General features: G+C 35.3%; 1 protein-coding gene across 4 annotated transcripts in view; it reads right to left on the bottom strand.

Moving 5' to 3' along the window:
• Window positions 1–2,820: 2,820 nt before the first annotated feature.
• MICU3 (mitochondrial calcium uptake family member 3) overlaps window positions 2,821–27,553 on the bottom strand; it is a 53,367-nt gene continuing 28,634 nt past the window's right edge. For 2 of the 4 annotated variants that reach the window (XM_027676467.1, XM_027676468.1), the window contains 5 exons: window positions 21,512–21,612; window positions 19,889–20,060; window positions 15,034–15,142; window positions 13,925–14,082; window positions 2,821–5,231 (listed from right to left, as the gene is read on the bottom strand). In XM_027676467.1, coding sequence (XP_027532268.1) covers window positions 5,121–5,231; window positions 13,925–14,082; window positions 15,034–15,142; window positions 19,889–20,060; window positions 21,512–21,612 — 651 coding nt within the window. In that variant the 3' untranslated portion in view covers window positions 2,821–5,120. Of the gene's footprint in view, window positions 5,232–10,895; window positions 10,971–13,924; window positions 14,083–15,033; window positions 15,143–19,888; window positions 20,061–21,511; window positions 21,613–26,960; window positions 27,057–27,553 lie in introns of all 4 variants that reach the window. The other 2 variants (XM_027676466.1, XM_027676465.1) reach the window with 2 other exon arrangements.

Here is a 27,553-nt window from a genome sequence, read left to right as displayed (position 1 = left end):
TTGTACTGGGTTTTGTCACATGGTTTCCAACTGCAAAGGCATATTCTCTTTACAAGCTGTGTTATTTCTGGCAAGACGTATACTTGGATTGCAACTGCCACATATCTCTGAATCCTGACTGCCACTATCCTGCCCTTCATCTCTGCTCCAGGCAATGTACCTCTGTCCTCTCTCACATGCTGTCCCCAGCACTCTTGTAACAGGGAGTTGTTCTCATAGGATCATATCTCTGTGTATGTTTGCCCGTGTTTTTTTTGCTGCGTCACTTTCTAACTGAGCCCTCTCCCCTCACATGCTAATGGCCACTAAAGAAAGCACATGAGAATGCACAGCTCCCAGAAACAACATCTTACAATGGCTCTGTACTCAGTACTGCCCAGTTTACTAGTTTAGTTTGTGGATTTAAAACAGTTTGAGGTATTTCTGGATCTTGTGCAATTCCCTGCATGCATTTTTTGGAAGGTCCCTGGTTTGAAACCAGGCAGAAACACCACGGCCAACGTGTCGAGTGAGGCGGAGCGCAAGGCACAGCGCTATTACCAGGCCTGCATGAACGGGAGCAAGATTGAGGAGCTGCATGCCACCCCGCTCGTGGAGCTCATCCAAAAGCTGGGTGGCTGGAACATCACAGGAACCTGGGCCGGTGGCAACTTCAACGAGACGCTGCGGGAGGTGACGGCTCCCAGAGAGGGAAGAAAAACAAAACCAAGCAGCCAAAGCTATAGCAAAAATATATATATTACATATAAAACAGATATATACAGTGAGAGTATTATATATCTATAACCCCAGAAACCCTAAATAGCTTCCCAAAGGGAAGAGGGGAAGGGAGAAGGGAAAAAGGACCAAATAGGACGAAAAGGGACAAAAACAAAACAGGTCTACATGATCTAAAAACCCGGTAACCAGCAAACTAAAGAACTGGCAAAATCTCACCACTTCCCTTGAGAGAAGCAGGACGGCTGGACGCGGCCCAGCACTCTGCCCTCACATGTGGCAGACAACAGCAGTCACCGTAGGCCTCAGCTCCGGATAAGCCAGACCAAGACAGGGACTCACCGTTCTCGAACCTCACCGGAAAGGAAGAGGGCAAGCTCTCTTATCTATGCCCTATTTATACCCCAGGTTACGCAAAGGAATAGCATGGAATACTTCCTTTGTTACTTTCCTAGTTCCTTCCTGGTTACAAGCTGGTCTCCAGGAAGGCCTAGACTGAAACCATCACAAAAGCCCAGGTGACTAACTTCAGACTCAGTGTTTTACTGCAGAGATTTGAATATCTAAAAGTTTATTTTATAGCACTGCTTTTGAATCTAGGTTGTAGCTTTTGAATCTAGGTTGTAGCTTTTGAATCAAGGTTAGAGTTAAAAAAATCCCAGGAGTGATATGTTGCTGTTTCTATGAATATTTATATACACAAATTAGGTATTTTAATAAAAAAAATTCAAGTGGGTACTAGTATTTTTATGGAATTCTACTAGCTAATAATAATGCTCCTCTGTGGGAGGAATTTATAAGTCAAACTAGTGGTGAAAATTAACATTACTCATTCAAGATTAAAGCACACCTCATGTATTTAATTGTGTGTGTAAGAAAAAGAATGCAATATATCCAAGGGCATTATCTGCTGACAGGTTCAGGGTGCCAAATACTTTCACGGATTTTCAGATATAGGGAATACTACTGTACATTAAGCCCTCACACATATTAGAAAATATTCATATTAGTTTTGGCTTGATTTTAAGGGGATTTCAGACTTTGTATTGCTAAAAATTAGTTTCAGATTCATTTTTGAATGGTGAGCTCTTAGTCTGATTCCTTTCCTTCTGCAAGTATTAGTCTGGAGTTCTTTTGCTAGAAACTGTCTTGAAAATATCCTCAGTGGGACAAGAAAGCAAGACACATCATAAGGTAAAGAATATCACATGATGTTGAATGAAAAAGAAAAATTTCTCTATAATTTTTTCCCCTTTTATTGCAATGCATTTGTATCCTGATATTTAGGTATAAGAGATCAAATAACTATAGAAACCAGGCAGTATTACCTACAAAATTCTGCCAATGACTGTTCAATAGCATTTCTTTTCCTTCAGGCTGATAGCTTTCCATGTCATACAACACGAGAATCTGCAGTGGTAGTAGTTTGTATCAACTTACTGCCAAAATGTGCAAGGAGGGAAACTGCCACTGTAATCTTAAACATCAGAAGATTAGCAGGGAGGAGCTTGTAGTACAGGGTATTCTGCCAGGAACTAGGAATTCATCAGAGCAGGCAAGAGTTAGTATCACAAAGCTCCCAAAGCTGCAGGTTTACTAGTTCCCATTTTATCCCAGCTGGTCTGGGCATCTGTGGGCAGTTCCTAAAGCATCCTCTAAATATTCACTTACACTATTCCAGTTTTCCTAACTTACGGAGGAGAACAAGAGCTTGTTCTAAAAAAAGCCCTAATTTACACAACTTTTCACATGGTTTCATGGCAGCATACACATTTTCTCTGCTGCCAGGAATTTGGCAGATTTTGAATAATTTATGAATTTATTGAGCACAGTGACTGCAGCCTATCCGAGGGGTGCCTCTATAGCAGATGGCATGTGCCGTTACCCTGCCTTGTTTTCACCTGTCCTTGCGTTCCAGCTCTTTTATACAAAATTCTGTGGCAGAAAAGCAAAGCTATCTCAAGATATGACCAAAAGAAGAAAACAAGTCTATTTTTTTGTGATAGTGAGATGCTCTAATTCAAAGCGCTTACACATTCATGTTACCAAAAAACAGATTATTTTACAACAAAAGAATTTTAATGAAATACACTGCAAAGAAAATTAGTTTCAAGTGCATTTATTTTGAAATAAACAATATTATATGTATATATTCATATTTATATTAAATAACATTATTAAACATGAGGAAAAATATTCTTAAAAACTAATCTGACACTTTCACATTCTAGTTTATATTACGTGACTACAGTTATGAAATATATAGAAAAATGCCAAAATTGTCTCAAGCCAGCCATAAATGCAAAGTGCACTATTGCCTAGGGCAGTGGAGGATCAAAATGATGATGGTACTGCTGCTTCCTCCAAGGGAAGGATCACTGTGAGTGGGCAGAAGAGAATGAAAAGAAAAGATGGGACTTCATGACTCCCTGCCATTTCTTCCCTTTTTTTTGTCCTTCATCACTGAAGAAGCAAACTGGGTTTTTTACATGCTGACAAGAAGCAGTGAGACAGTTCTGCGTACCAAGACAATACACTGAATACAGTTGATTCCCTACATGATCACACAGGGATTGCAGCTTATCTATGTTCTGCTGTGTCAATTCAAGAACCTTTATCCCAATTTATTTGATTTTTTTCTTGTTGTCAGTAGTTTAAAGACACCAAGGTTGAAATTTTTTAAGTTTTTATCATGAAATATTAACTAAACTATCATCCTTCAATAGTTTTCTAAACTGGTTTGTTGTTTTTAGCCACCACCGAGCACACTTTTTTCTGGACTTCCCAGTGTGGAATTTCTTAATAAAAAAACTTACTTCCTATTTTGTTTTGATTTTTTTACCAGAGATGAATCTTGCTATAAATTAAACATTTCTAAACTTAGGTGCACTTACACAAATGCTGCACGTTTATTCACATGTGATATAAGATGGTATTTGAGCAACATGTGCACTGAATAAAATTTTTAAAAGTCTGCTTTCACATAATTGCGGTAATTAGATATTTAAAACTATTATTTTGGTTCTGTTTTGATTGTCTGACTACCAAATATTTGCCTTTCTGATAACAATTTATTGACATTAGTTTTAGTGTGTGTGTATGTATTCAGCTAGAAGGATTTCAAGGCACAGATTGTTCCAGGACAGATACAGACTTATTCAATGTTCAGTGAACCTTTTCAAGAAGGGTATAAAAATATGTGTTCTTTGTTTGGGCTTAATTCACACCACCTGACAATAATCTTGAAAGGGAGTAAGGAAAAATGCTGCTGCTGAATAGAAAACAAGAAATTTACAGAATATGAAAAACAAATATAACAGTGTCCATACCACTGTTTCAGTAACATTTAAACCTAGAGGGCATGATGGGTTGTAGTGGCTACTGATGGCCTGTAGTCTCCATAACCTTTATACAGCCTAATTTATGTCTGATGTTTCATGTGTGATATTCAAATAATATTATTTAATGAGTGTTTTTCTGTACTGCTGCATGCATTCATGTTTTGTTTTGCTCTTTTGTTTGACACAAACACGAGTTATTTGTTTTCAGATACTGCATTCCAGAGTAGCAAATTAGACAACTATAATTTCTACTCAGTGCCTCTTCATACGAAAGTGCACTATTCACAAGAAACACATGAAGTTTTACTCTACTGGAAACATATCAGTGTATGGCAATAAAATTTATAATAAATATTACAAAGTGTGTGTTACTTAACATGAATTTGAACATTTTGACTTTTCTTTGACATACTGCTTGTAAGACATCTTAAAATCCCTACTATTTTTCAAAAGGATAAATAAATAAACATAATAATAAGACTTGGAGAATCTGAACATTATAGTTCATACAGTACTTTTCCTAGGTAAATACCTATCATTCACATTATAACCATAACAGCTTTATTCTTTTTAAAATAACAGCTTCCAAGAGTTTAATTTGTCCATTCAACTCAACTCATTCAATACCTAATTGTTATGCTACTTAATGCATTCTCATTTTCAGTTTAGCACAAACTTTCAATAGTGCTCTCCTGAAAGCAAATTCACAGTCTGAGCTGATGCAGGGAGTTTCTCTTCATTGCCAAAACATTTTCCTACCCAGGCATAAAACTTTTCTTTTTAATGACAAACTTATCTCAAAATAATAAAAAAAAAATATTCAAAACATGTTCTTAAAAAACGACTTCTGCCACTCAGGTAAGAGTTAGTTCATCGTTGAAATAAAATACATGCTGAAAAGCAGTTTCAAGAGTTGGTGATCAGTACACTAAGTGGAAAAGAAGTCCTGTATTTTCTTCTGCAGCTGGAAGATTCACAATTCACATGGGTTAGTTTGTTCTTCATTAGGAATTCATAGGAATAAATATTTCTAGCCAGTGCAGATAATTCTTCTTCCTTCCTTTATCTCAGCATATCTTGTCTCCGAAATTGCTTCCACAGATCTCTGAGATGTTCACCGGTTACAGTCATCACACAAGAGTAATATTCCTTCCAACCATACTTTGGAGTCTCCTGTGAAAAGTGAAAAACATACAATTGAAAAAAAGATATCATGCACTTAATTCTTTAATTCTACATTATATTTTACTCAGACTCATACACACTAGATAGATGTTTTAATATTAAAATAATGAAAGATCAAATTTACTTCTGTAAAATGAGGGTTATAAATCCATACACAGGTTCAGTATTCAAAATGCATCCTCACCTCACAGCACACTGTTAGCATTCAACAGATAGCCTATTTATATTAAAGGCTGCAGAAAAGGATTTGCTCTTTATTCAGGTATGTCCTGCTCCCTCTCTAGTTTTGTTTCTTGCTTGTGTTGACACTGTACTAGAAAGTTCACTTATGACACCAAACAAAAAGCACAGAAAATTACTAATGTTCATTAAACGGAGGCATCACGAAAAGCCAAATACAATATAGGCAGATGACACGAAAGCTTCTGTATACTAGGATACCTTAATCCTAAAGCACACTGTAGTTCAGCAACCTGAATAAGTGCCCATTGAATGGAGAAGAATACTGGCCAAGGGCTGGCCTGGGAGGTTCACTAGACTCTGCCATCTGTAATTATCACTGGATCTTATTATTTCTTCTGCTATTCCTAACTTCACAAGCCTATTTTGAAAGCAGGTGTAGAAAGATGAAGAGATACTAAGTATTAGAGCAACTGGGGAAAGAAGCTAAGGGAGAAACAGGAATTATAATTGCTATAGGGAAGTAAAAAAACATTTACAAGTAATTTTAATTTCTAAGATGATTTACAATTTAAGTACAGTATCTGGAGGCAAGTGGTTACAGTATCAAGGTGTCATGGTTTAACTGGGTAGGCAGCTGAACATCATTCCCCCCACTCTGGAGAGAGAATCAGAAAAAAAACAACCCCCTAAAATTCATGGGCTAAGATAAAGACAGTTTAACAGAAAAGGGAAAAAAGAATTCGAATATATGAAACAAGTGATGCACAAAGCAATTGCTCACCACTCCTCAACCAATGCCCATCCAGTTCCAGAGCAGCTGCCCCCACCCAGCTTTCCTCCCAGTTTATTTGCTGAGCATGACACCACCTGGTACGGAATATCCCTTAGGCCAGTTGGGGTCAACTGTTCCAACTCCTTGTGCACCCCCAGCCTCCTCATTGGAGTGTGGAGGACCCCAGGAAAAGCTGAGAAGTCCTTGACTTAGTGTAAGCAATGGTCAGTAGCAACTACATCATCACTGTGTCATTGACATTATTCTCATTCTGAATTCAAAACACAACACAGTACCAGGTACTAAGAAGAAAATTAACTGTCTCTTAGCCAAAACCATGACACAAGATTAGAGATTGTCCAATACCTTGTTTTGGCTGAAATGAGTAAAGCTGTTAAAAATATTGCAACACTGCAGTACATTAAAATCAACCATTAGATAGTGAAGCCTATATCCATTTATTCTTCTCACTCATCTTGTTTAATTAAAAAACATAGAATTTAATAGAGAAGTTGTAAATATTCAGAAAACAATCTAATCCACAATAGTATATAATCCAGACTTTAAATTAAATATTAGAAACAATACTTACATGAATGCATAATTAGTTGAAATTTATAGTCAATCTCATGAAAAAATGCATTACTTGTAAATTGCACTGCATTATTTAACAAAAGCACATTCAGTTGATTAACTCGTGCTTTAAGGTACACATTTTTTATTTTATGAAACAAGTTCAGAGAAATGTTGATGAAAGTCATTAAAAGAAATGCTGAAATACACTGACTGTTCAGCTGAACAGTGTCATTTCTAATGTATGCACCGTTCTTGCATCTACTCTCAGTGTACCAAATCCACAGAAGAAACATTTTGTTCACACACTTAGCAATGCTTTCACATTTCACTGGAACATTCTCCTCCCACTGTATCCAGGTATGTTTTTAAGCTTCTAGTCAGGTTTAGACTCAAAAGCCCAGGTTCTGTAATCTCCAATTACTTTTGTAAGATAAGTCAGTAAGGCCTGCCTAATCACACGCTTCTCACTTTCTCTACTTTAGAGAAGAGGTAAGGAAAAGTCTCTTCAAGTAGTAGAGTAACAACCTCTTTTAGTTTTTTTTTAATCTTACAACAGATGTATTCAACTGCTGTGTACTAGGATAGTATAGAAATTAAAAGCTTTAAAAATATTAGCTACATGACAAATTTAATCTCACTTGACAGAATGAAGTGTTTACAGAAGATAACAATTTATAGTTGAAACATAGCTATAAATGAGATTCTGAATCCATGCTTCAGTCTTTCATGTCTTTCTCAAAATGAAATTTCCTTCCTCAGTCAGTCTCAAGGCACTATTTTCAGCTATTAACTATTACTTCCTAAAAACCTTAAATCAGAAATTTTGAAACTCCACAACATTCAGAACATCTAGAAATCAGTTCTTTTAAAGCAAAATGTCTTACGATTCTCAGGAAATTACTGGTATATAGAACTTAATTTCTAGATTTACATCTGTGACGTAAGAGTTACTTTCAATACTTTAGAAGTCAATAAAATCAAAATTTTGGCTTAAATATCTATCACAGCTATTGACCATGCAAATAGTTTGGCAAACAGTACTTTTAGATGGACTTGAATCCCTTCTTAAATTGGCTTCTAGCATCCCTTTTCAGAAATTAACTTTAAAGGGCTTTGTTAGAAATTTCCCTTATAATCCTACTGTAAGATTCGAAGCAGAGTTCTCCTCTATGCTCTGTTAGGCAGCTCTCTTAACGTGTTTTTTTCAGTTCTCCCTGCGGTGTATGCAAAGGAGTACCTGCCAATGCTGTGTCAGGCTCTTTGCCCTGCAGGGACCACACACAGCTTGTTACAGGTTTCCCAAGGACAGACTATCATTATTTATTATAAGGGTACAACATTCTTTACAATGTGGAGTAGATGGCATTAGTGCATTTTAAAGATACGTGATGTACAGCACAATGTGCTTTATCCCTTTTCAAGGTGTAGATTCAAAGTAGGGTATAATCTGTAGTATGTGTGCCAAGTATCCTTATCTCCTTCATCAGAGTTCTCCATTTACCATAGAAAGTATATCAAAGCACAATGATCTGTACTTTTATATTTAGGATGAAATAAAATTAATAGTAGTTGTACTGCATCTAACTTTGGGATGTAGTTGCAGACAATTTTTGTATTTCATGTATGTTTATGTGCTTCTTTGTACATCAGACTGAAATGAAATTAACCACTGAAACTGTTCAATTTCAAATCTCCAATGATTTCATCTTTATTATTTATAAACTAAATGAAAAATAATAATTTTTAGAGTTATGTAAATTCACTTTCACTCCACAATGTATGGCAAAGACAGAACTATCTCTGTTCTCCACAGTAACTTTTGCCAAATCACTTCACATGCTTTGGCTAAATCTTCCATTTCCATTAACTGGCACTTGCAACAACTTTACTAGAAGTTTACAAAAAATCTGAAAAACTATTACGAGTTATGGAATGTTTTGCACAAAAAGGAACTGATTTATTGCCTGAATTCAGATCTGATAAGGTATTGGTGTATGTAATTTTATTAGGTTTGATGATAAGGTACTGGATTCCTTTGTGTCACTGCCTTTTTTTCCACTAGGTCACATACCCTTCACTCCTATTATTAGGGATGCATCATGACTGTATAGCATTTTGCCAGTTTCCTGTGAGAGCTGTTCCATATCTTGAAAAGTTTACAGTTTAAACAAGACATGCAACTGCAATATGGGTTTTGTCAAAAAGACAAAAAGTACTACTAAACCCCATTTTTAAAAATACATGGGCAAAGAAGGAAGGAAGCTTTGAGAGTCAAAAGTTTCAAAGATATGATCTTTAATTTACATAAAATTAATCTAAAGCCATGACCTTCCTCTCATGTGACTAGCAACTTGGATTATTAAAATATTGTTTCAATTATTTCATTAGTCATTTACACTTCCCATTAATAAGGTGGAGAAACCAGATGCTTTGTTTATTAAGATCAAATTTCCTGTTCTGGCCCTCACATATTAGTACAAATGCTTCAGTATTTGGGTTATACTCAAAAAGGAAGTATAATTTTAAAAGTGTTAATAGATAATCAAAATAATAATAAAATAATTTTATGGATGCTGAATGTTACATGTACAAGAACAACATAAACAAATCAAACAGAACTCATCTTCTTTCTAGGAGGACAAACCATCTGTGTAAGCCTGGACATGCCCCAAGCCATCTCTACTGCTGGATTTCAGAGAATGTGACACACTTCACTGAAAAAAAATGGTCTGAAAAGTTCCAAAGAACACGGTTCATGATACATGACATGTCGTGGCACAGGAAAAGGTCAATAGTTTAGATATATTTCCTCTCCCTTGTCTATCTCGCACAGGGGTCTACAAAGGAAAAACACTACTGGGACTGGAGAGCTGATGGGCTACCAGTCTGGGTAAACAGACCCCACCTCTCATCCTTAAACACTCAGATTTTACACTGTTGCTGGAAGCCAGCCATCAACCCAGACAAACAGGATCCAAGATGCTTTGCTTTGCTTTCATTACATGCTATCTCAGAGTTAGGGAAGAAAGATGGAAACCAGAGGCCCAGCACACTCAGTGGCATACAAGTAGTCAGAGAGGCATATGATAGAAAAGGGTAGGATTCAGAAGGTCAGAGGCCAATATAATATATGGAGCCATCTGAAGACGGTTATTGAACATAAAAGCTTAATATTACACCTCAGAATTAAAAACAGAAGGGGAATGACAGTCAAACCCTCCTGGCTCAGAAGCACATGAGATGTGCTGGCTACTGCACAGGGTCCACTGACTCCCGACCACCAATCATGGGGCCTTGTTTGTCATGGTGTACATCTCTTTGCTCCTCCCCTCTGTAAAATAATACATCTGGGAAGTAACAGCCTTCATAGCAACAACTGCAAACTCTTTAAATGTAAATAGGAAAAAACTTTAAATCACAAAGAAGCGAACTTTTGCTTTATGTAAGAAGGGAAATGTCTACTAACACACAGTGTCTGCTGTGTCCACCGTGTGACAAACAGTTTCACAATTTGGCTACAGAATATGCACACCCCAGTTTTTACACTGAAACCCACAGCACAATCTAATTGTAAGAATGGACATTCATGTAGTGCATACATGGAAACAGTCATGGTGACTGTGTGTGGACACAGTGCTGATTTTTGAAAATTGCTGGTACAGCATTAATCAAGCCAAGAATTATTATTGCTTCCAGAAGTCTAACAGTATAAATTGAAGTAGAACCAAGTTACTAACAGTCAGAAAAATCTACCTCTACAATCTTCATTGGTAAATCCTTATTAACTATAGGCACCTTGGAAATTACTTGAAAAGAGGTAACAGGACAGACAGAAAACAGCAACAGAAACTATGAAAGAATACTTTTCCTCATTTCAAACACAGTACAAAATTGGAGCTGGCTTACAAAACAGTGACAGTGTGAGTCAGTCATTACCAACTCCAGCATAAAATTCTATTGCTTCATTCAAAAACACAACGTAATGCTTTGAGCTACCACACTGCTTGCAGTCAGATAACCTTTTCCTGAATTTTTGAACAGGAAACAAAGCAGTGACAGCTAAACATTCAGCCATTCTTGCAAGCATGCCAGCACACTCAGATTGGGTGGCTAACACATACCGTCATTTATCTGCTATAGAGTTCCTTCCTCACGCAGGATTTGAAAGTAGTATACCTCTGTATAGGTTTGTAGCCCTGTGGAGCAGAAGATGGAGAAGTGCGCAGATGCAGACAACATGTGAAGGCAGCCAGAGGTAAGCATAAGACAACGGTATCATGAAAATACAAAAAAATGGCTTTAAGTGACAAAGAGCTAGGAGATACAGTACAGCATGTGTTATGCAGAACGTTTATCATTTAGTCATTAAGTTCCAAGTCTTTCAGTTTAAAAATGGAATTTATAAAGGAAAGGGAATATTCTTATATATTTTTTAATTAATTAAAAAAGGAAATAACTAATTTAATTAAACATTAAGCAAAAATAAGGTTTTTCATGTCTGTACATTTTAGTAAGTTTATCGCAGTACTCTGAATGACCACCTGATGGCAGTTTAACATATGAATTGGTTTCAAACTACTAAAACCAAAACAAGGTTTTGGGTTATACTACTAAATTGCAGAAAGAGAGAAATGTCATTTGATAAACTCTTTAAGACATTTACTTTTCCAAAAACGTATTTAAATTTATATTAAAATGCAAATTTATTATGTTCCTATAAGAAGTAGCACTTGATCCTCCTCAAGTTTGTAAAGTCATGGCTAAGCTTTTAAATACATCAAACTTGGTAGATTCTGACTGATGTTTCAGAGCTCCATTTTCATTGGACTTGTGTAACTCTTTGCTCTTTAATATGTTTGCTTTAGTCTGACTACATAACCACAAAATGCTCTTTTCTAAAATACATGGTCCTGGTACCAAACTCTGTTATGCCCTCAAGATTCTGGGCAAATATTTTAGCAAAACAACTTTTAAAAATGTTGAATTGCTAAGTATAAGATGTTAATTGTAAAATCATACTTCAAATCGTAGGCCTAGCTGAAACTGTAATTTTTGGATGTTTTTAGAGTGATAATCCGACACTACACTGATTTGGATAGACATTAATTGTGGGATACTTTCCATTAAAATTAGGCATTTATACTTTGTAAACAGCTTCATATTTCTCATGGCAAAGATTTCTATGCTGCTACAAAATACTGCATAAACAGAAGCTGTTATGATCTTTTATCTGTATAATGGAACTGACTGAATCTTCATATGGATGGAAAACACAGTTATTGACAAAGAAGAGGTTAGTGATTTGTTAGTTTTGATTTAGCACCAAGACAACATTTGTGCCTCCACATTGCAAGAGTAAGAGGGCAAATTTTTACTTGTTATGGACACATTAAATACTGTTTCACTTTTAATGTACAAACAACAGGAAGCAATCAATGACCTTCCACCAATTTGTTCTGTGAAAAAGGTTCTTACGTGTTTTCTACTTTTCATTCTAAACCAAAACTGGAGTGGGTAGCGGGTGTTTATTAAACTGAAAAAGCAAATTTCTGCAGAATTTTTACTACTACCCACTCTTGGAAAAATCAGGTTTGTGTGACACTTACAAAAACTTACTGGAAACTGTAATTCCTCAGTTTGGTACTGTAATTGTCTTGGAATACTATGATTAATGAAGAGAATGCATTTAACAGAATTAGAGGACCAAATCACGATCATCTCCTATGCAATCTGGGAGGTATTTAGTATCTTATTAAAATTAGACATGTAATTTATGAAAGACTGTGTTATTCTTCTGAATGTCCTTGGCTATTCTTTATAGTTCTTTTACAGTCCATGGGAATATTTTATAGTGGTCAAGGGAAAAGAAAGATATATACATAAGACAGAATAGTGCTGGATGATACAGATTTTTTAGGATTATATGTAATTTCTGTCATGCATTTTGTGAAATAGAAACATGTAATACAAGAATTACTTAGCAAGCAGACCATTTCCTGGTTAAATAAACATACACTGCACACTTACAATTAGTAAACAATTAAAACATATAGCCAAACATCTTGAAACGGTTATGAAACAATCATCATTCCCACACCATAATAAAACAAACTGAGGACCAATAAGGAAATAAGTTTGTTACAAATGCAGTGGTTGTTATCCACATTTTATGTTTGATCATAATATTACAGAAATAACAAGTAAACTATTAAACTCAACACCACTTCACAGAAAGTTCTAACATTATATTTAGGAAGCTATCTAAAATAACTGAAATTACATCACAGAAATAACATACTGAAATGTGAATCTAAGAACCATAATAGAGCTTAAGATTTATATCTTAAGTGATAAGGTTGTCAGTAAGAATACCATTTTACATTTAGTCAAAAATGTTAACCCCATCATATATATAAAAAAAGGCTTTTGTTGATCATACCCTAATTAAAAAATTTTCTGCTACTGTAACATTCCCCTGGCACTATATCGAACCTGAAGAGGGCAGCAAGGCCTACACATTCACCATTGTTCCCTATGAAAATTTCCTGCAAGTAATTTCCTGCCCTCTAGCTTATTATAATTGAATGTATTATATGCAAGGTTTAATTATCAAAAGCAACGATGAACTAGAATACAACATTGTTCAGCACCACTTCGCTTATTCTTTATTTGAAAATTAAAACTATCTTCTGCTGCAACTCTTTCCAACTATCATTATCAACAGTTGGTATTTTATATGTTTTAGAATAGCCAGTGTTTGACCTTTAACTAAACTGTGTGAGCTTGAGAGAGGCAAATTCTCTTTTCTCTGCAGGCAACCCAGACATAATTGCTACCCTTGTTAAAATTCTTAATGTTAATCTATTAATCACACAATACGGAAGAAATGACAGTATGCAGAGGATTTCTCATCTCCGACTTGGTTTGGTAAAGGTACATTATGTCCTCTATGTATTGCTTTCTAGCCAAAAAAAAAAAAAAATCAAGAATTTGGGAAGGTTTTTATCTTACAGACTGCTTCAGTATTTCTATAAAACATATGTCTTTAAACACATGCACTGCTGGTTTAAAACCTACATGTCCTACAGATGCTAAAGTAGTGGTAAGTAGTAAAGTCAACTAAGGTAACCATAAAAATTAGAATCCTTACCCTAAACCCTCGATTGAGTCTGTCTTTCATAATCCCAATAAATTCTTTATAACTCAGCTGGTCATCTCTGTCGACATCAAAAATCTTGAACACTGTGTTCACCAAATGTGGTGAAAGCTTCACACCTGTGGCTACATACACAGCACGTTTGAATTCATCTGGGTAAGGAGAACAACAGAAAAAAATTTAAAAACCCATTAAGTTAATGGTACTTTGTGGACAACATACTGTGAAATTCAAGTAAACTTTTGAGTTCTCATGTTTAAACACTAAAAAACCAAGAAAATGTGAAAATCGGGATTGAATTTCACAGTTCTAAATCAAGTAGTTCTCAACTGATACAAAATGACACTGCTTAATTGGTATCAACTATTTTACACAAAATATAACAGTTCATGTACTATACTACGTGCAACAACAAAAATAGAAGAGCATATTGTAATTAAATCTATGTCACATATATGGCATTTATTTATTTGACAAAAAAACAGAACCCAAGAAATACAGCACAGAGAAAATGATATAATCTTTTGGAAAGGACACATGAGGTAGGACTATGCTGGTGTTACTGTGTCAGACTCAGGAAGGGGCTACTTGAGGAGAGCACACAAGTCTGACCACATATTGTTCACCTTGCACTCCCCAAGCATCACAACTATTTTATTAAGGATTTCAGCCAGTACATATGTGCCTAGTTCTTTTAGCAGCCACTTACTGATTTCTTAAAAAATCTAATCCCTCTTCAGAGTTTCTGACACTGTTTCCTTCTGCAACCTTTGTAGAAACCAGATTCCGGATGCTCACTGTGTAAAGAAATGCTTCTGTTTGTTTTAATCTGATCTCTTACTAGTGTCATCAAGTGCCTCAACTCTTGTATTGTAGGATTTGATGAACAAGTATTCTGCATTCAGCTTATCCACCACTTATATGACTTGGCAAAATATCTCTTATGATATGACTGAACTTTCTCCTCTCAAAGCTGGAGTCCTTTTTAGCCTATTACTGGAGACATTAAAAGTACAAACTAGGAACTACAAAACATTTTTGCATTTTTGTCAACAGTTTTATATTGTTATCAAGAGATTTTTTATAAAAATATAAATAATTACCTTGACCTATGGAACGACTTGCAAAATTATACATTTGCATTGCAATTGTAAAGTCTTCTAGATTGTTCAAGAACTGGAAAAATGATCTAAATTCATCAAAGGTGATACCCTAAAAAACAGAAGAACAACATGCACCATAAGAATTATCAGTATTAGAAACAACTGAATAAACAAACCTTGCAGTTATATATGTCTACTTCATTTACGAACAGATACACCTAAAAAAAAAAAAGAGAGAGATTTCTAGTAAAAGTCAATGAAGTAAAGAATTGGAGTCTTTTCTCTTTGCAACTGCAACGGACAGCAATTCTCACCAGAGCAGCTGAAAATGGTGTTCCATTGCTCATGGCAGTTTTTAAGAATTACGGGATTTATTATGACACAACACTTAATACTGATAATAAAGTCTAGGTTTGTATGAATATTGGAGTATGTTTACTACTGAAAACCTGCAAACCACTATTACATATACGTGAGTGCATGTGCTCGCATAAATACACTGAATGAAATCACAAATACATATTATGATCTACCTTAAGTCTGTACTTTAAGGTGAATTTTTTACAGATCCAGATTTAAACATGCAAGTCTCTTCAGCTGATACTCCAAGAATCAAGTACTGCACAGTTGGTTCAGCTTTTTAAAAAAATCCTTTGCATTTTGACCAGACTTCAGATTATGTTCTGTGAGAGTTTCACTGAAAACATTGTTAAAAGAGCTTACTTTATCTTCTTTCCTTATATTTGTTCTTCTCTTCTCTCAGCTATAAATCCAAAGACCTGATAACCTATCTCTAAATCAATTTTGAAAGAGACTCTAAGCTGAGACTTTGAATTAAGCCTATATCTGAATCCCCTTAGTCTCAGCCATTCTGAACATGGGTTGGCATTCTTTGCCAAACCTTGATCTCCACGGACTCCTTTAACTATAATTTCTGGCTATTTTTCTGTTTGCTTTTATCCTGTTATCCTATTTAAGTACTTGCCTCTGAAAATAAACCTGAAGACAACAGAAAGACCCGTGAGCCTTTCTGTTCAAACTAAAATATTGACCTGTCTCTCTCCTCAAATACATATATAGTCATTATGGTATGGTGGAACACAGAAAACATACTAAAGTAGGTTCATGGCAGAGCAGATGGCAGTGTTTGGGTGTAAACGCATATGAGACAGCAAGTACTGTGGAAAATGTGGAGAGCAACATAATGGTGTTATAATAAAAGACTTTTATAGGCCTCCATACAGTTGAGATGTAAATCCCTGCTTAAGTGATCCTACCTATATTCCAGTAAAGGTTTATAAACTGTTTGGAGAGCTTGACCCTTCTCCACCATGAACATATGCTTTTCTCAACAAGCATATTTGTTCTCTGTTTCATCCTTTGCAACTGGGAGGAAACTCTCTTAGACACAAGCAGAACCACCTCCTTACTCTCATTTAAATTTTTATCTTAAAAACTTAATTTACTACTACCAATACTGTTTGTTTCATTGCACTTGAGACTAATAGTTTATGTGTCCAAGTTCCATTTCTTGCACTGTGTTTAGACTGAAAACTCTCTGGGACTGGAATACTTTTGTCACGTATTTGTGAAATTCCTACAAACAAGCCTTTTTGCAGCTTCTGTGTTTCCCCTCCTGGTCAAAACTGCTGCCATGAGTTGACACTGGAGATGGAACAGTGAGATAAAGGAGTCACACATGCAGTCCATGGCTAACCTGTACATACTCCACAACATTTTATCAAATGAGGAAAATATCTTGCTTCATTTAGGAGTTGTACAAGTTCTGCTGAAATAATCTGCAATCATAAATGTTTACTTCCTCTCAAGGAAAAACAGCAGAGGACACAAGAGAAACAGAAGGTCAGGCAAAATGACACCCAAAAACAGCTGGGCATGCAGCATTCTACTATCTCTCTCCTTTTCTAGTACCCTATTTTGTTCAACTGGTAATTGTAATAACGTTTCATATTTACCACACGTTTTGTATTTTCACAGAGGATGTTATCTTTGTGTAAACATTCCAGAACTTTCATACTGAAAAATGTTTATTTTCTATGTAAAAATGTGCTGGTTTTGCCTGGGGCTGAGTTAATTTTCTTCACAGCAACTAGAGTGGGGCTGTGTTTTGGATTTGTGCTGAAGACCATGATGATAATATAGAGATGTATTTATTACTGCTGAGCAGTGCTTACACAGAGCCAAGGCCTTTTTCACAGTGCCACACTGGCAAGGAGGGATTGATGGAAAGTTAGGAGGAGACACAGCTGGGACAAGTGACCCCAACTAACCAAAGGAATATTGCATACCATATGGTATCAAGCTCAGTATATAAAGTAGGGGGAAGGAGGAGGAAGTGGGGGACCTTTGCAGTGATGGCATTCGTCTTCCCAAGTAACCGTTAAGTGTGACGGGGCCCTGCTCTCCTGGAGATGGCTGAACACCTGCCTGCCCATGGGAAGCAGTGAATTCCTTGTTTTGCTTTGTTTGCTTGCATGACTTTTGCTTTTCCTATTAAACTGTCTCTATCTCAACCCACAAGTTTTCTCGGTTTTACCCTTCCAATTCTCTCCCCAGTCCTGCTGATGGGGGAGTGAGCGAGCAGTTGGTGGGCTTTGGTTCCTGGCTGGGGTTAAACTGTGACAAAAAGGAAGCTAACTTTTTATTTATATGGGCAGATTATATATTACTACAGCAAGGAGAACTCATATTAACACACTAGTGCTGCTAAAAATACGTAGCCTTTCTTCAGGAGCTGATATCTGTAGTAATTCAAGATGCCAGCTTAAATTAATCCCTGCTTGGCATCTAGTTAGTAAAAGGAGGAAAACATCTTGAGAGCAGGCAGCATGCCAGCTGAATATTTTAATGTGACTACAATATGGCAAATGATCATCATGTTGCTTTAGGAGTTTCTTCATAGAGGGCCCTGAAAGATTAACATCGCTAACTGCGAGAGTAGGTGCCTATTACTTTACAGACTCAACTAATTTTTCTTCTAAATGGAATCCTCTGGTTAGTATTAGTATTGCAGCATATCACTGTAATAAAACAGAGAACACATTTTATAATTTTTAAATTATAATGTTATTACAAGTATAAGAAAGTACAAACACATGAACAGCGTCTCCATGGCAATAAGAGGCAAAATCCCATTCTCAAAATGAGAATGTGGCCAGCATAAGAGATGCCACAGGGATTTACTTTTTTCACTGTACTAACAGCACATTTACTGAGCCAGTGATACGAAGCTATGAAAAACAGCAGTGCCTTGTTTCACCTAATGGAGGTATGGCATATGACATACGGATATACGGCACTGGTCTTGTGCCAAGATATTCCCAGAATGCAGCATAAGCAAACCTGTGAATTAGTGACACAGCTTTCTACATGGAAGTTTTCCTTAACTGATGGCCCCACCAGAAGTCAAGAAGAGGAAGCTACTGTGGAATACTTGCTATCAGAACAGTGACATTGGAAGATTTAGGAAACCTTCAAAGAATACTTCCTTGTGTTCAAAAGAAAGTATCTGTACTTGTATTTACTTAACTTCACCTTTGCCATTCAAAATATTTCTCTATACCTAAAACTGTCATTATTTTTCAGTTTTCCAAGTGATACTTGTATTATTGTTGCTATACGAGCCCCAGAGTGAGGTGTTGTTTTTTTTCACATTTCCGTCTCAGAACCACACAGAAAGAGCTTTTTAGCAGTTCTGTTGCAGTATCTTGCTCTGAATGCTACTTTTTATGGTAGGTAGAACTGAACGCCTCAGCGGCTAGACCAGGAACTCAGAAAGGGTCACTGAGCAGGAACAGACACCAATCTTACCACTGCATCTTATGCCTAATCTGGTCAAAAGATTGCTTCCCTCTTTCACTCCCCACCTGTATTTATCTCTCAGTGGCCCTAACTGCTGTACAACCACAGGAAGAGTCAGATAATCCAGATATCTGAACAGAAAACTCTTGATTTTTGAGTGTTCTTCTTTCAGGTCAGTTGTCTGATCTTACTGTGAAGACTGAAATTACAATTTCATTTCTCAAACTGACAAAACCAAAAAAACCCGTCCAAACCTATTTATTACTTTTCCTCATGAGCTCTGCTGTCAATGGCATTAAAGTATATAGCTATTGAAGAGTTAGATTTCTAGGACAGATGAATCTGATCTCCTTCTGTAAACACAAACAGAATATACCCAAAACAGTCCTTATTTAAAGGGCTACTTTTAACATTATCCTATTGGTTATCACTGATGCAGAGTTACTACTACATTTATCTCAGATACACTTCTGATGACACATTTGTTGTTAAACAAATGAAGGACTATCTACCTCATGTCTTTTACTGTTTATATTATCATTTCTGTCTCTTCAGTCATTAATATAAACCACATACCAACAATAATTATGCACAAATCATCCATTATTAAGGCTATAAAACAACAAGATAAAAGTGTTATTTCTGAAGAGGTGCTACTCCAGTGGTAGTGCAAAAAAGAAGTAGTAAGAAAGAAAGGGTTTTTTAAATACTTCATTGCTAGAAAGCTGTTCTTTTTAAAGTTGTATGTTTTTTGCTATTTAAACTATATTTTCATGTTTTATGTAAACTTCAAAAATATTACTAGCTAAATCCTATGGAACACAATTCTATGCTATTTTTATTCATGCTATTTTTTATTCTATGCTATTTTTTATTCAAAAAGTAATCTGAAAAACAAGACACACATCTTACAGTCAGTATAAAATCCTGGAACTAAGTAATTCAGAGACAGAATCTCATTCAGTCCAACAAGGCTATGTTTTCATCTTAGTGACAATGGGACTGCATGCTGTGGCCCACTGCTAACAATTACCTTTTCTTCAGGAATACTGCAGCGCATGTTTTCCAAGTAACTTGATGTATTTTCCACATTTGTATACCTCAAAAGAATATGGGCAAAGTCTTCCTCACTGATTGTGTTCATCCCATTAGAGTAGGAAAGGAATTCTATCTCTAGAACCTCAGTTTGTAGGTTATCCATAAATCTGAAGCACAAACAAACAGAAAGAAAGAGTTATACTTTCTATTTCTATTGTTCATGTTCTTAAAAGACTGGTAGAATATGAACCAAGTAACACTACACAAATTAGTTCTCATTTTGCAGCACCGACGGTAAATCCCTTATCTATGTCGACGTATTTTCTAATCAATACGATGATCTTAACACAACGATGAAACATTAGAAAGGATTAAAATTAGTTAATACTTACATTTTTAATTTAATTCTAGTTTATATATGTCTGATTTTCTTCTTCAGCTGGTCACTGATCTTTATTTGTGTATGTTAAACTCAAAATTCCATCATGGTACTAGATTATTTCCCAACATATATTCCCCATGTTGTTACTTACAGCTTGCAATTTAACCTTACTTTTGTCTTTTTAGCAAGCCAAGTATGATGAGATCTTGCAGCCTTTAAATCTAACCTTTTTTTATTTGGTTTTTTTTAAATACTTTACAATTCTCATGATATTTCTATAAACTCTTCCCAACTTAACAACCTATTTAGTATAATCTGGACACCAAAACTGGATACCAAGTATAAAACCAGCTGCCTACAAAAAGGAAATGTAACTTCCCTGATTCTGTCTGATGTCCTAGTCATACAACGAAGGGGGAAATTACCTCTCTGGTCACAGTAGTGCACTGGGAGCTCACGTTCATCTGACTGTCAAACAAAACCTGTAGCATTTTAACATTTTAGCCTTTTGAAAAATTACCTTCTTTTCTGCTTTCTATTTTGAACTCACATCATGATTTGACTTGATGATACAGTTTTAATATTCTGTGAAATACTGAATACTTTTCATGACTTTTCATTTAAGGCAAAATATTTTGAAAAATAAAAATTGATTGGAATACATAGATAAGTGATAACTATAAAGACAATAGGTATTGGGAGCATTTACTGAAGGAGCAATAACCAAACACTGTATCTATTTCAATTATCCAGAAGCACACAGTCTTATGGTTCTGTTTTGATGGCACTCTATTTTTAAAATTTTTAAATTCTACTTTTACTGGCATAATAACTAAGTCAATAGCTCCCACTGTGTTTTCACTTCTACCCAAAGAAGTTTGATCTAAGGTGCCTGCATGGTATCTTCAGAAAATCTTTGCATAAAAAATAAATCAAAACCAAGAAAAAAAGTTCGTAATACCCATAAGGACAGGGCTGGGGTATAACCTCTCCACCCCAAACTAATTATGCACACAAGTGCTAACAAAATTTGCAAACGCAGCAGCATTAGAAGATGACTTTTTATTGTTTTATTGGGCCACTTATTGTTTTGGTTTGCTCTTTTTATATAAAACACACACGAAGGGAACATAAACCTTATAAATGTGCCTGCATAAGCTATGTCTATAGTAATATAAGACACATTAATTAGAAGAACAATGCAAATATTTTTACAGGGAATTAATAAAGACTCACCTATAAAAATCTTCAAAGTTCAGTTCAGCTTTTCCTTTTTTGCCGAAAAAGTGTACAAGCAGTGTAGTATCTGACAGTGAACTTGAAATATCATCAGCACGCTTAAATATTAGAATAAAAAAAATTAAAGGTCATGATTGGATCAGATACAGAAGTATAATCTGAGAATGCCTATCATCGCAATAGACGTTTCAATTGAAAGAGTTTGTATTTGATGTTCATTGTCTTAAAAAAGATTTTAGTATTAAAATCCATTACATTAACTTTGCCATGCAATTTTCACACAAAAGTGCCATTAGCTGTTAATTGCATTTAGTAGAAAATACTTAAATGAACAAAATAATATAAGGGAAGCTGGAATGAAGGGGGAAAAAGCATGAAAAATAAAGCCAGAAACTCATGTGGAAAAAAAATTCTTGTCAGCTGAGGTAAACCATGAACATAATTCCCTTTGTACACAGTCTCCTTTCCCTTCTCCTATGCAACTACAAAGAAATTAAAGGACATTACTTCATATATTCTTATTTTCTATTTCACTATTAAGTATGGGATTGTGTTCCAAAACCACTCACATCAATTAGGTATACATTATACTACAGTTTAAATTTTATTGCTCAAACATATTTTAAAAAAACAGAATCGTAAGATATTTTGAAATAATCATAGAATCAGAGAATCAGTCGGGTTGGAAAGGACATCTGAGATCATCAAGTCCAACCTTGATCCAACGCTGCAATGATTACTAGACCATGGCACTAAGTGCCACATCCAGTCTTGTCTTAAAAACCTCCAGGGACGGTGAATCCACCACCTCCCTGGGCAGCCCATTCCAATGCCTGATTACCCTCTCTGTAAAGAATTTCTTCCTAATATCTAACCTAAACCTCCCCTGGCACAGCTTAAGACTATGCCCTCTTGTCTTACTGATAGCTGCCTGGGAGAAGAAACTAACCCCCACCTGGCTACAACCTCCTGTTAGGGAGTTGTAGAGAGTGATGAGGTCTCCCCTGAGCCTCCTCTTCTCCAGGCTGAACAATAATGAAGCAATATTTTGACTCATTATCTTAAGAATGTTCCACATTTGCAGACAATGTGCTCTCTGTATAGGACAGGAATTTCTGAACATGTATTAATACTTTTTCCTTAATAAACAACAGAAAACTTTGAAAGCCAGAATTAGAACAGAAAGCCAACTGATTTCGACCATTTGTAATAGCAAGAGTTGTAAACAGAAGTTTACATGAAACAGAAAACTAACAGGACAAAACAAACCAAAGTAACTATCATCTGTGTATAATGATTGCACAACATTCCGGTTTTTTTACTACATATTCATTGCCCTTAACTATTGTGTACATGCATTGATTTTACTTCTTTTACAAAGAAACTCTTGATATACTGAAGAGCTAGAAGAATAATTCAGTAATAAAAGGTTCTTAAATAAGCCATAGTATTCCAACATGGCAGTGACTTCTGGAATTAATGGGCATCTGCCAACATTTGAAATATAAAAAGTAATATACTTAGTCACCTTACTGCACCTGCTTAGAGAGAAACTTCTGTCTGAGCTTTCATTTTTCCTATAAAGACAAGATTTTATGAAAAGCAAAGAGTGGGAGACAGTAGTTTCTGCTCTTCCTAGGCAAGCTACCACCAATCAGGAAGTTTTTCTGATGACTCTAGTGTTACAGTACAAAACAGAATGCACAGTACAGGAACATAATAAGTATTTTGGAGATGTAAAAGTACTAATTTTTTAGTACTTTTAATCACCATAATGAGAGATTATAAATCTATGGCATTTACCATAAGTACAGAAAACTCTTTATAAAGATCTGCATGTATAAACCTGTAAACTGCACTCAGAGTCCTGTAAGTTTGACTTTATTTCATAACTGAAGAGGCTATAAATTTATAAGATAGAGAAATTCCACTTCCAAGTGAAGAAACCAGGAAGAAATTTTGAACAATATGCAATAGTTCAACATCATGAAAAACCATTTTATGATGTACCAAAAAAAACCATTTCGTATCTACAATCTCTGAAATATACTATATTAATTTCAAATTTACATACTGATTTGTAAAAAAAGTAAAATGCAATATCCATTAAGAGAGTATTTACGTATCAACAACAAGGGAAAACATCAGGCAGTAACAACACAAATCCTTTCCTTTCACCATCCAAGATCTAAAGAAATGAGAGAGACTTTTCTGTTCTTTAGTATAATCAGTTTAGTATTCTCAAGATTGTATTTCATGTACCCTACCTTCCTCTTTATTCTCATATTCTTCTCCAGGGAGAAATAAGATGACAGTGTATATAGAGGTAGAGAGATATTTCATGCCCTTCTATTAAGACAGCTCTGCTCTTCAAGTGAGCAAACTAATTCAGAAAAGTAATCACTATTTGTCTTTTAATACTGTTATCCTCCACTACGGGACACAATATACTGAAATGCAGATATCCTGATTTCTTATGTCTTTTAAGCAATTAAATCCCTAAGCACATTCAAACAATTTCCCTCAAGTACACTGAAAAGATATCAAATGTTAAATTACAGCCTTTCATCTTGCAAAAACATTTCAAAACTTTAGACTTAGGTTGCATTCGCCCATATCTAAAGAACCATTTAAAAAAAAATACAATCTGTAAGTCTTTTCACAATTCCCATTTGGTTGGCCTCGCTAAATGAAAAAACCCCAAACAAAAATGTCACTGCAGAAACTCAACCCAGTATCCTTCGCTGCAGAACTGCAGGCAACTGAAAAGTATTCCTGTGCTCCTTCTGCACTGATAGCATTAAATAAATTCGCTCTCTTACACGGTAAGGATAAAACCAAAAGCCTTAATCATTTAAAGCTATTGTTTACTCTTCATGATAAAATGATTTTTTTACTTTAGATCAGTGAAAATTTAATGACCATGCCTGTTTCCATGTACACAAATATGAGCCTCAGTTTTGATCAAATACATTTTGCAGTCATTAAAATGAGAATAAAATCCTGCTGATTTGTTTTTACCTTTACATTAACCATAATACAAATACAGGTAAAGAGACAAACATCTTCTCAATTTCCTAACCTAAGTGCATTAAATCTATTTATTTTATATTATGAAAAGTTAATTTCAAGCTCGTGAATAAAGAGGGTTGACTAAAACCAAGTAACACTTATAAGCATTAATTCCACTTGTAGCAACATATTCTGATAATTATGTATATTATTTATTAAGAGCTTTCTTACTGCAAATTCTTGATTTTTCAATAATGATAAATAATCTACTGATTTTCAGTTTCACTTAGTAATTCAGGAATAAACCCAAAAACTGAATTCAGTGCTAAGTGGCATATTCCAACGGGATGGTGTAGTTCCTAAATTAGTAAGAGCAGAAACAGTATTGCACACTGTCCTGGAAAGAAACTAGAAGCGATGAATAACTTTTCTCCCCAAAGAGACATTTCCAGTTGATTCCCACAGCAACAAACCTTATTTACACTCTTTGTCAGCTTACACATAGCCTTCTCAAAAGCCTATCAAACAACACAGACTCCAGTGTCACTGAGCTTTATGCCACTTTCTTACTACAAAAGCTATAGTATTATTCAGATGCAAGAGGACCTGGGAGAGATAAGAATATGGATGAAAGTCAGCTGGCTCAAAATTAAACCAAATGAGATAAAGATGAATATGGTGAGAAGTGGGAAACTGTCAGTGGAGAAAATGCAGAACACGGTTTTGCTTCATAAAATGATTTACAAGTGAGCAAACAGGCTTTTTACACACTTTACAGAGAACTGAAATCGATACTGAGCATAGCAGCTGTTAAGCTTCAATTACGTTGTAGTTATAGATATTAGTCTGAGGCATCAGATATTAAAAAACCTCTCTCTCTTCAAATTAAATGTGTGTAGAGATTACCAAACATAAATCCATCTACACTTGGGACTGAATTCATGCCAGCTAACTGCAGACTAAGATGACAGTTCATTCAGAAAACTCAATGCCTCAAGCTTTGTAAATGGTCAATGAAAAGAGCAGCCTTCTCTCCCCTCTGTCTCCCTCGGCTGACTGGACAAGAGCACTGATATTCTGGGTTTTAAAATTTAGTGGAATAAATAAAGACTAATAACTGGACTAACAGTTCAGGAGCTCATCAATGTAAAAGCAAGGAAAGGAAGTCTGAGTATACTGCTTTATTGCAAGATTACTATGTATGTGTTATTACTATGAATATTCCTATAAATATTGTTATAAAACTCAATTCTGTAAACTACATTTTGTTTTGTTCAAGGGCAAATGAACACAAGAAGAAAGAAATACAGAAAAGGTCTATTTGATACCTGGGAAATGTAGGTTTTACCTTAAGAGAAAAATCAAGTACCCTATTTTGTTTGGCCTATGATAATTAAAACTGAGGGATCTGACTACATTTATAAACACAACTATGAGTAAGAAGATTAACACTAAAGAAGAAAAGGCCCTATGAAAATTAAGGAACAACAGACTGGTATAAAGGGCCTATCAGTAAATTTAGCCTGGAAATTACAAATAAGTCCATTGAAGTCCTCAAGTTATTCAATAGCTTCTGCAGAGGAGCAGCAGGGACAAAACACTAATTACTTTTAATATGAAGCACACATTGCTTACGAACCAAAGAAAAAGATTGTTTTACCCTGGAGGTCCGTTTCAGTTCCTGGTTCTTTTCTCATTATGATCCTGCTTAGGAAACATGGGACTTTGAGATCAGAGTCAGTGGGGAGTTGCTGTATGTCCTTTAATGCCACAACTAGCAGAGCAATCACTCTCACTGCATGGGGCACAGAAAAGCCTGAATGATCTAGTTTTCTGACCCTCTGAAATGATCGATACAAATAAATGTCTTACCCAATTATCTGGAAGCAGATAATGAAACATTAATTATTAGAATTTAAATCATTATGGAAAAAATATTGACTGATGTTTTGGTTACCTTAAAACATTCCTGGTTTTCTCCAATAATTAAAACAATCTTTGCATGATACTTTTGGTGAAGATAGGCTCAGATAACATATATAAAAAGTGCACTAAGGACATAAAGCTTTAAGTGCTGCAAGTCTCATTAAAGTTGTCATATCACTAGACTAAGTCTAAATGACAAAAGTTTCTGAAATTACTTCTCCAACTGTGAAATACCATCACTATTAGTGTTAGAAAATGCTTCTTATAGTGAGGACTGAAGGGGACTTCATCTTCCAACTCTTTCAAAAGGTAACTTTGCTTTTTCTTGGAAATTACAACTTTCAATTATTGAACTACAATGCATTTTATCTGAGAACTTTCAGGTTTAAAAAACAAAGTAATTAAAAGGAAGAAAACAAACAAGGTGCATAAAGTAGGAAAATAATCAGAACAGAAATAAATAAAATAGAAGTCTGTTTATGGACCAGAGACAGAGGTTGTCTTATACCTCTGCAAGGTCCGAAAAGAGTGCTTGGCTTGTGCTACGTCTCAAAGTATCCCAATAGCTTCTGGGGACAAGGTCCTCTCCTTCTGTTTTAAGAACCTGCAGTTTCAAGAAGCACAATTGTTTGAAAAACAAAGAACAATAGAAAAACCACTTATAAACTTTAAAATATTTTCCAACTGATCTTCAAAAGCATGGCTTCGTTCTCTTGCTTCTAAACAGAAATTTCAACCGAGTTACACAACAATGAAAGGAACACTGGTCTATTACAGCTACTTGCTTATTACTATTGGTGTACCAAAACTATCACCAGACTCCACTTTCCCAAACAAAATAAATTAGAGAAAGCATAAAGTGAAAATATTTATTAAAAGTACATGTATTAAAAGGAAAATGACCATTTAAACTCAGTGTTTTGCCGTTTTTTTACTAATAATTCTGTTTTGTCAAAAATTAATAATTTTTATACTTAAGAAATGTGTTTTGTCCTTGATCAAAATATAAATATCACCATACAACTAGTTATATAAAAATAATTTCATCCAAAAATCAGGATGACATCCTTGCACTAATAAAGAAAGGCAGTAAGTTCAACT

This window comes from Neopelma chrysocephalum, unplaced genomic scaffold (assembly GCF_003984885.1).
Source record: "Neopelma chrysocephalum unplaced genomic scaffold, ASM398488v2 Primary Assembly neopelma1_42, whole genome shotgun sequence".
In the NCBI taxonomy this organism is placed as follows: Eukaryota; Metazoa; Chordata; class Aves; order Passeriformes; family Pipridae; genus Neopelma; species Neopelma chrysocephalum.
The sequence above is the reverse complement of the archived record's forward strand: the minus strand, read 5'-3'. Positions and strand labels throughout refer to the sequence as shown.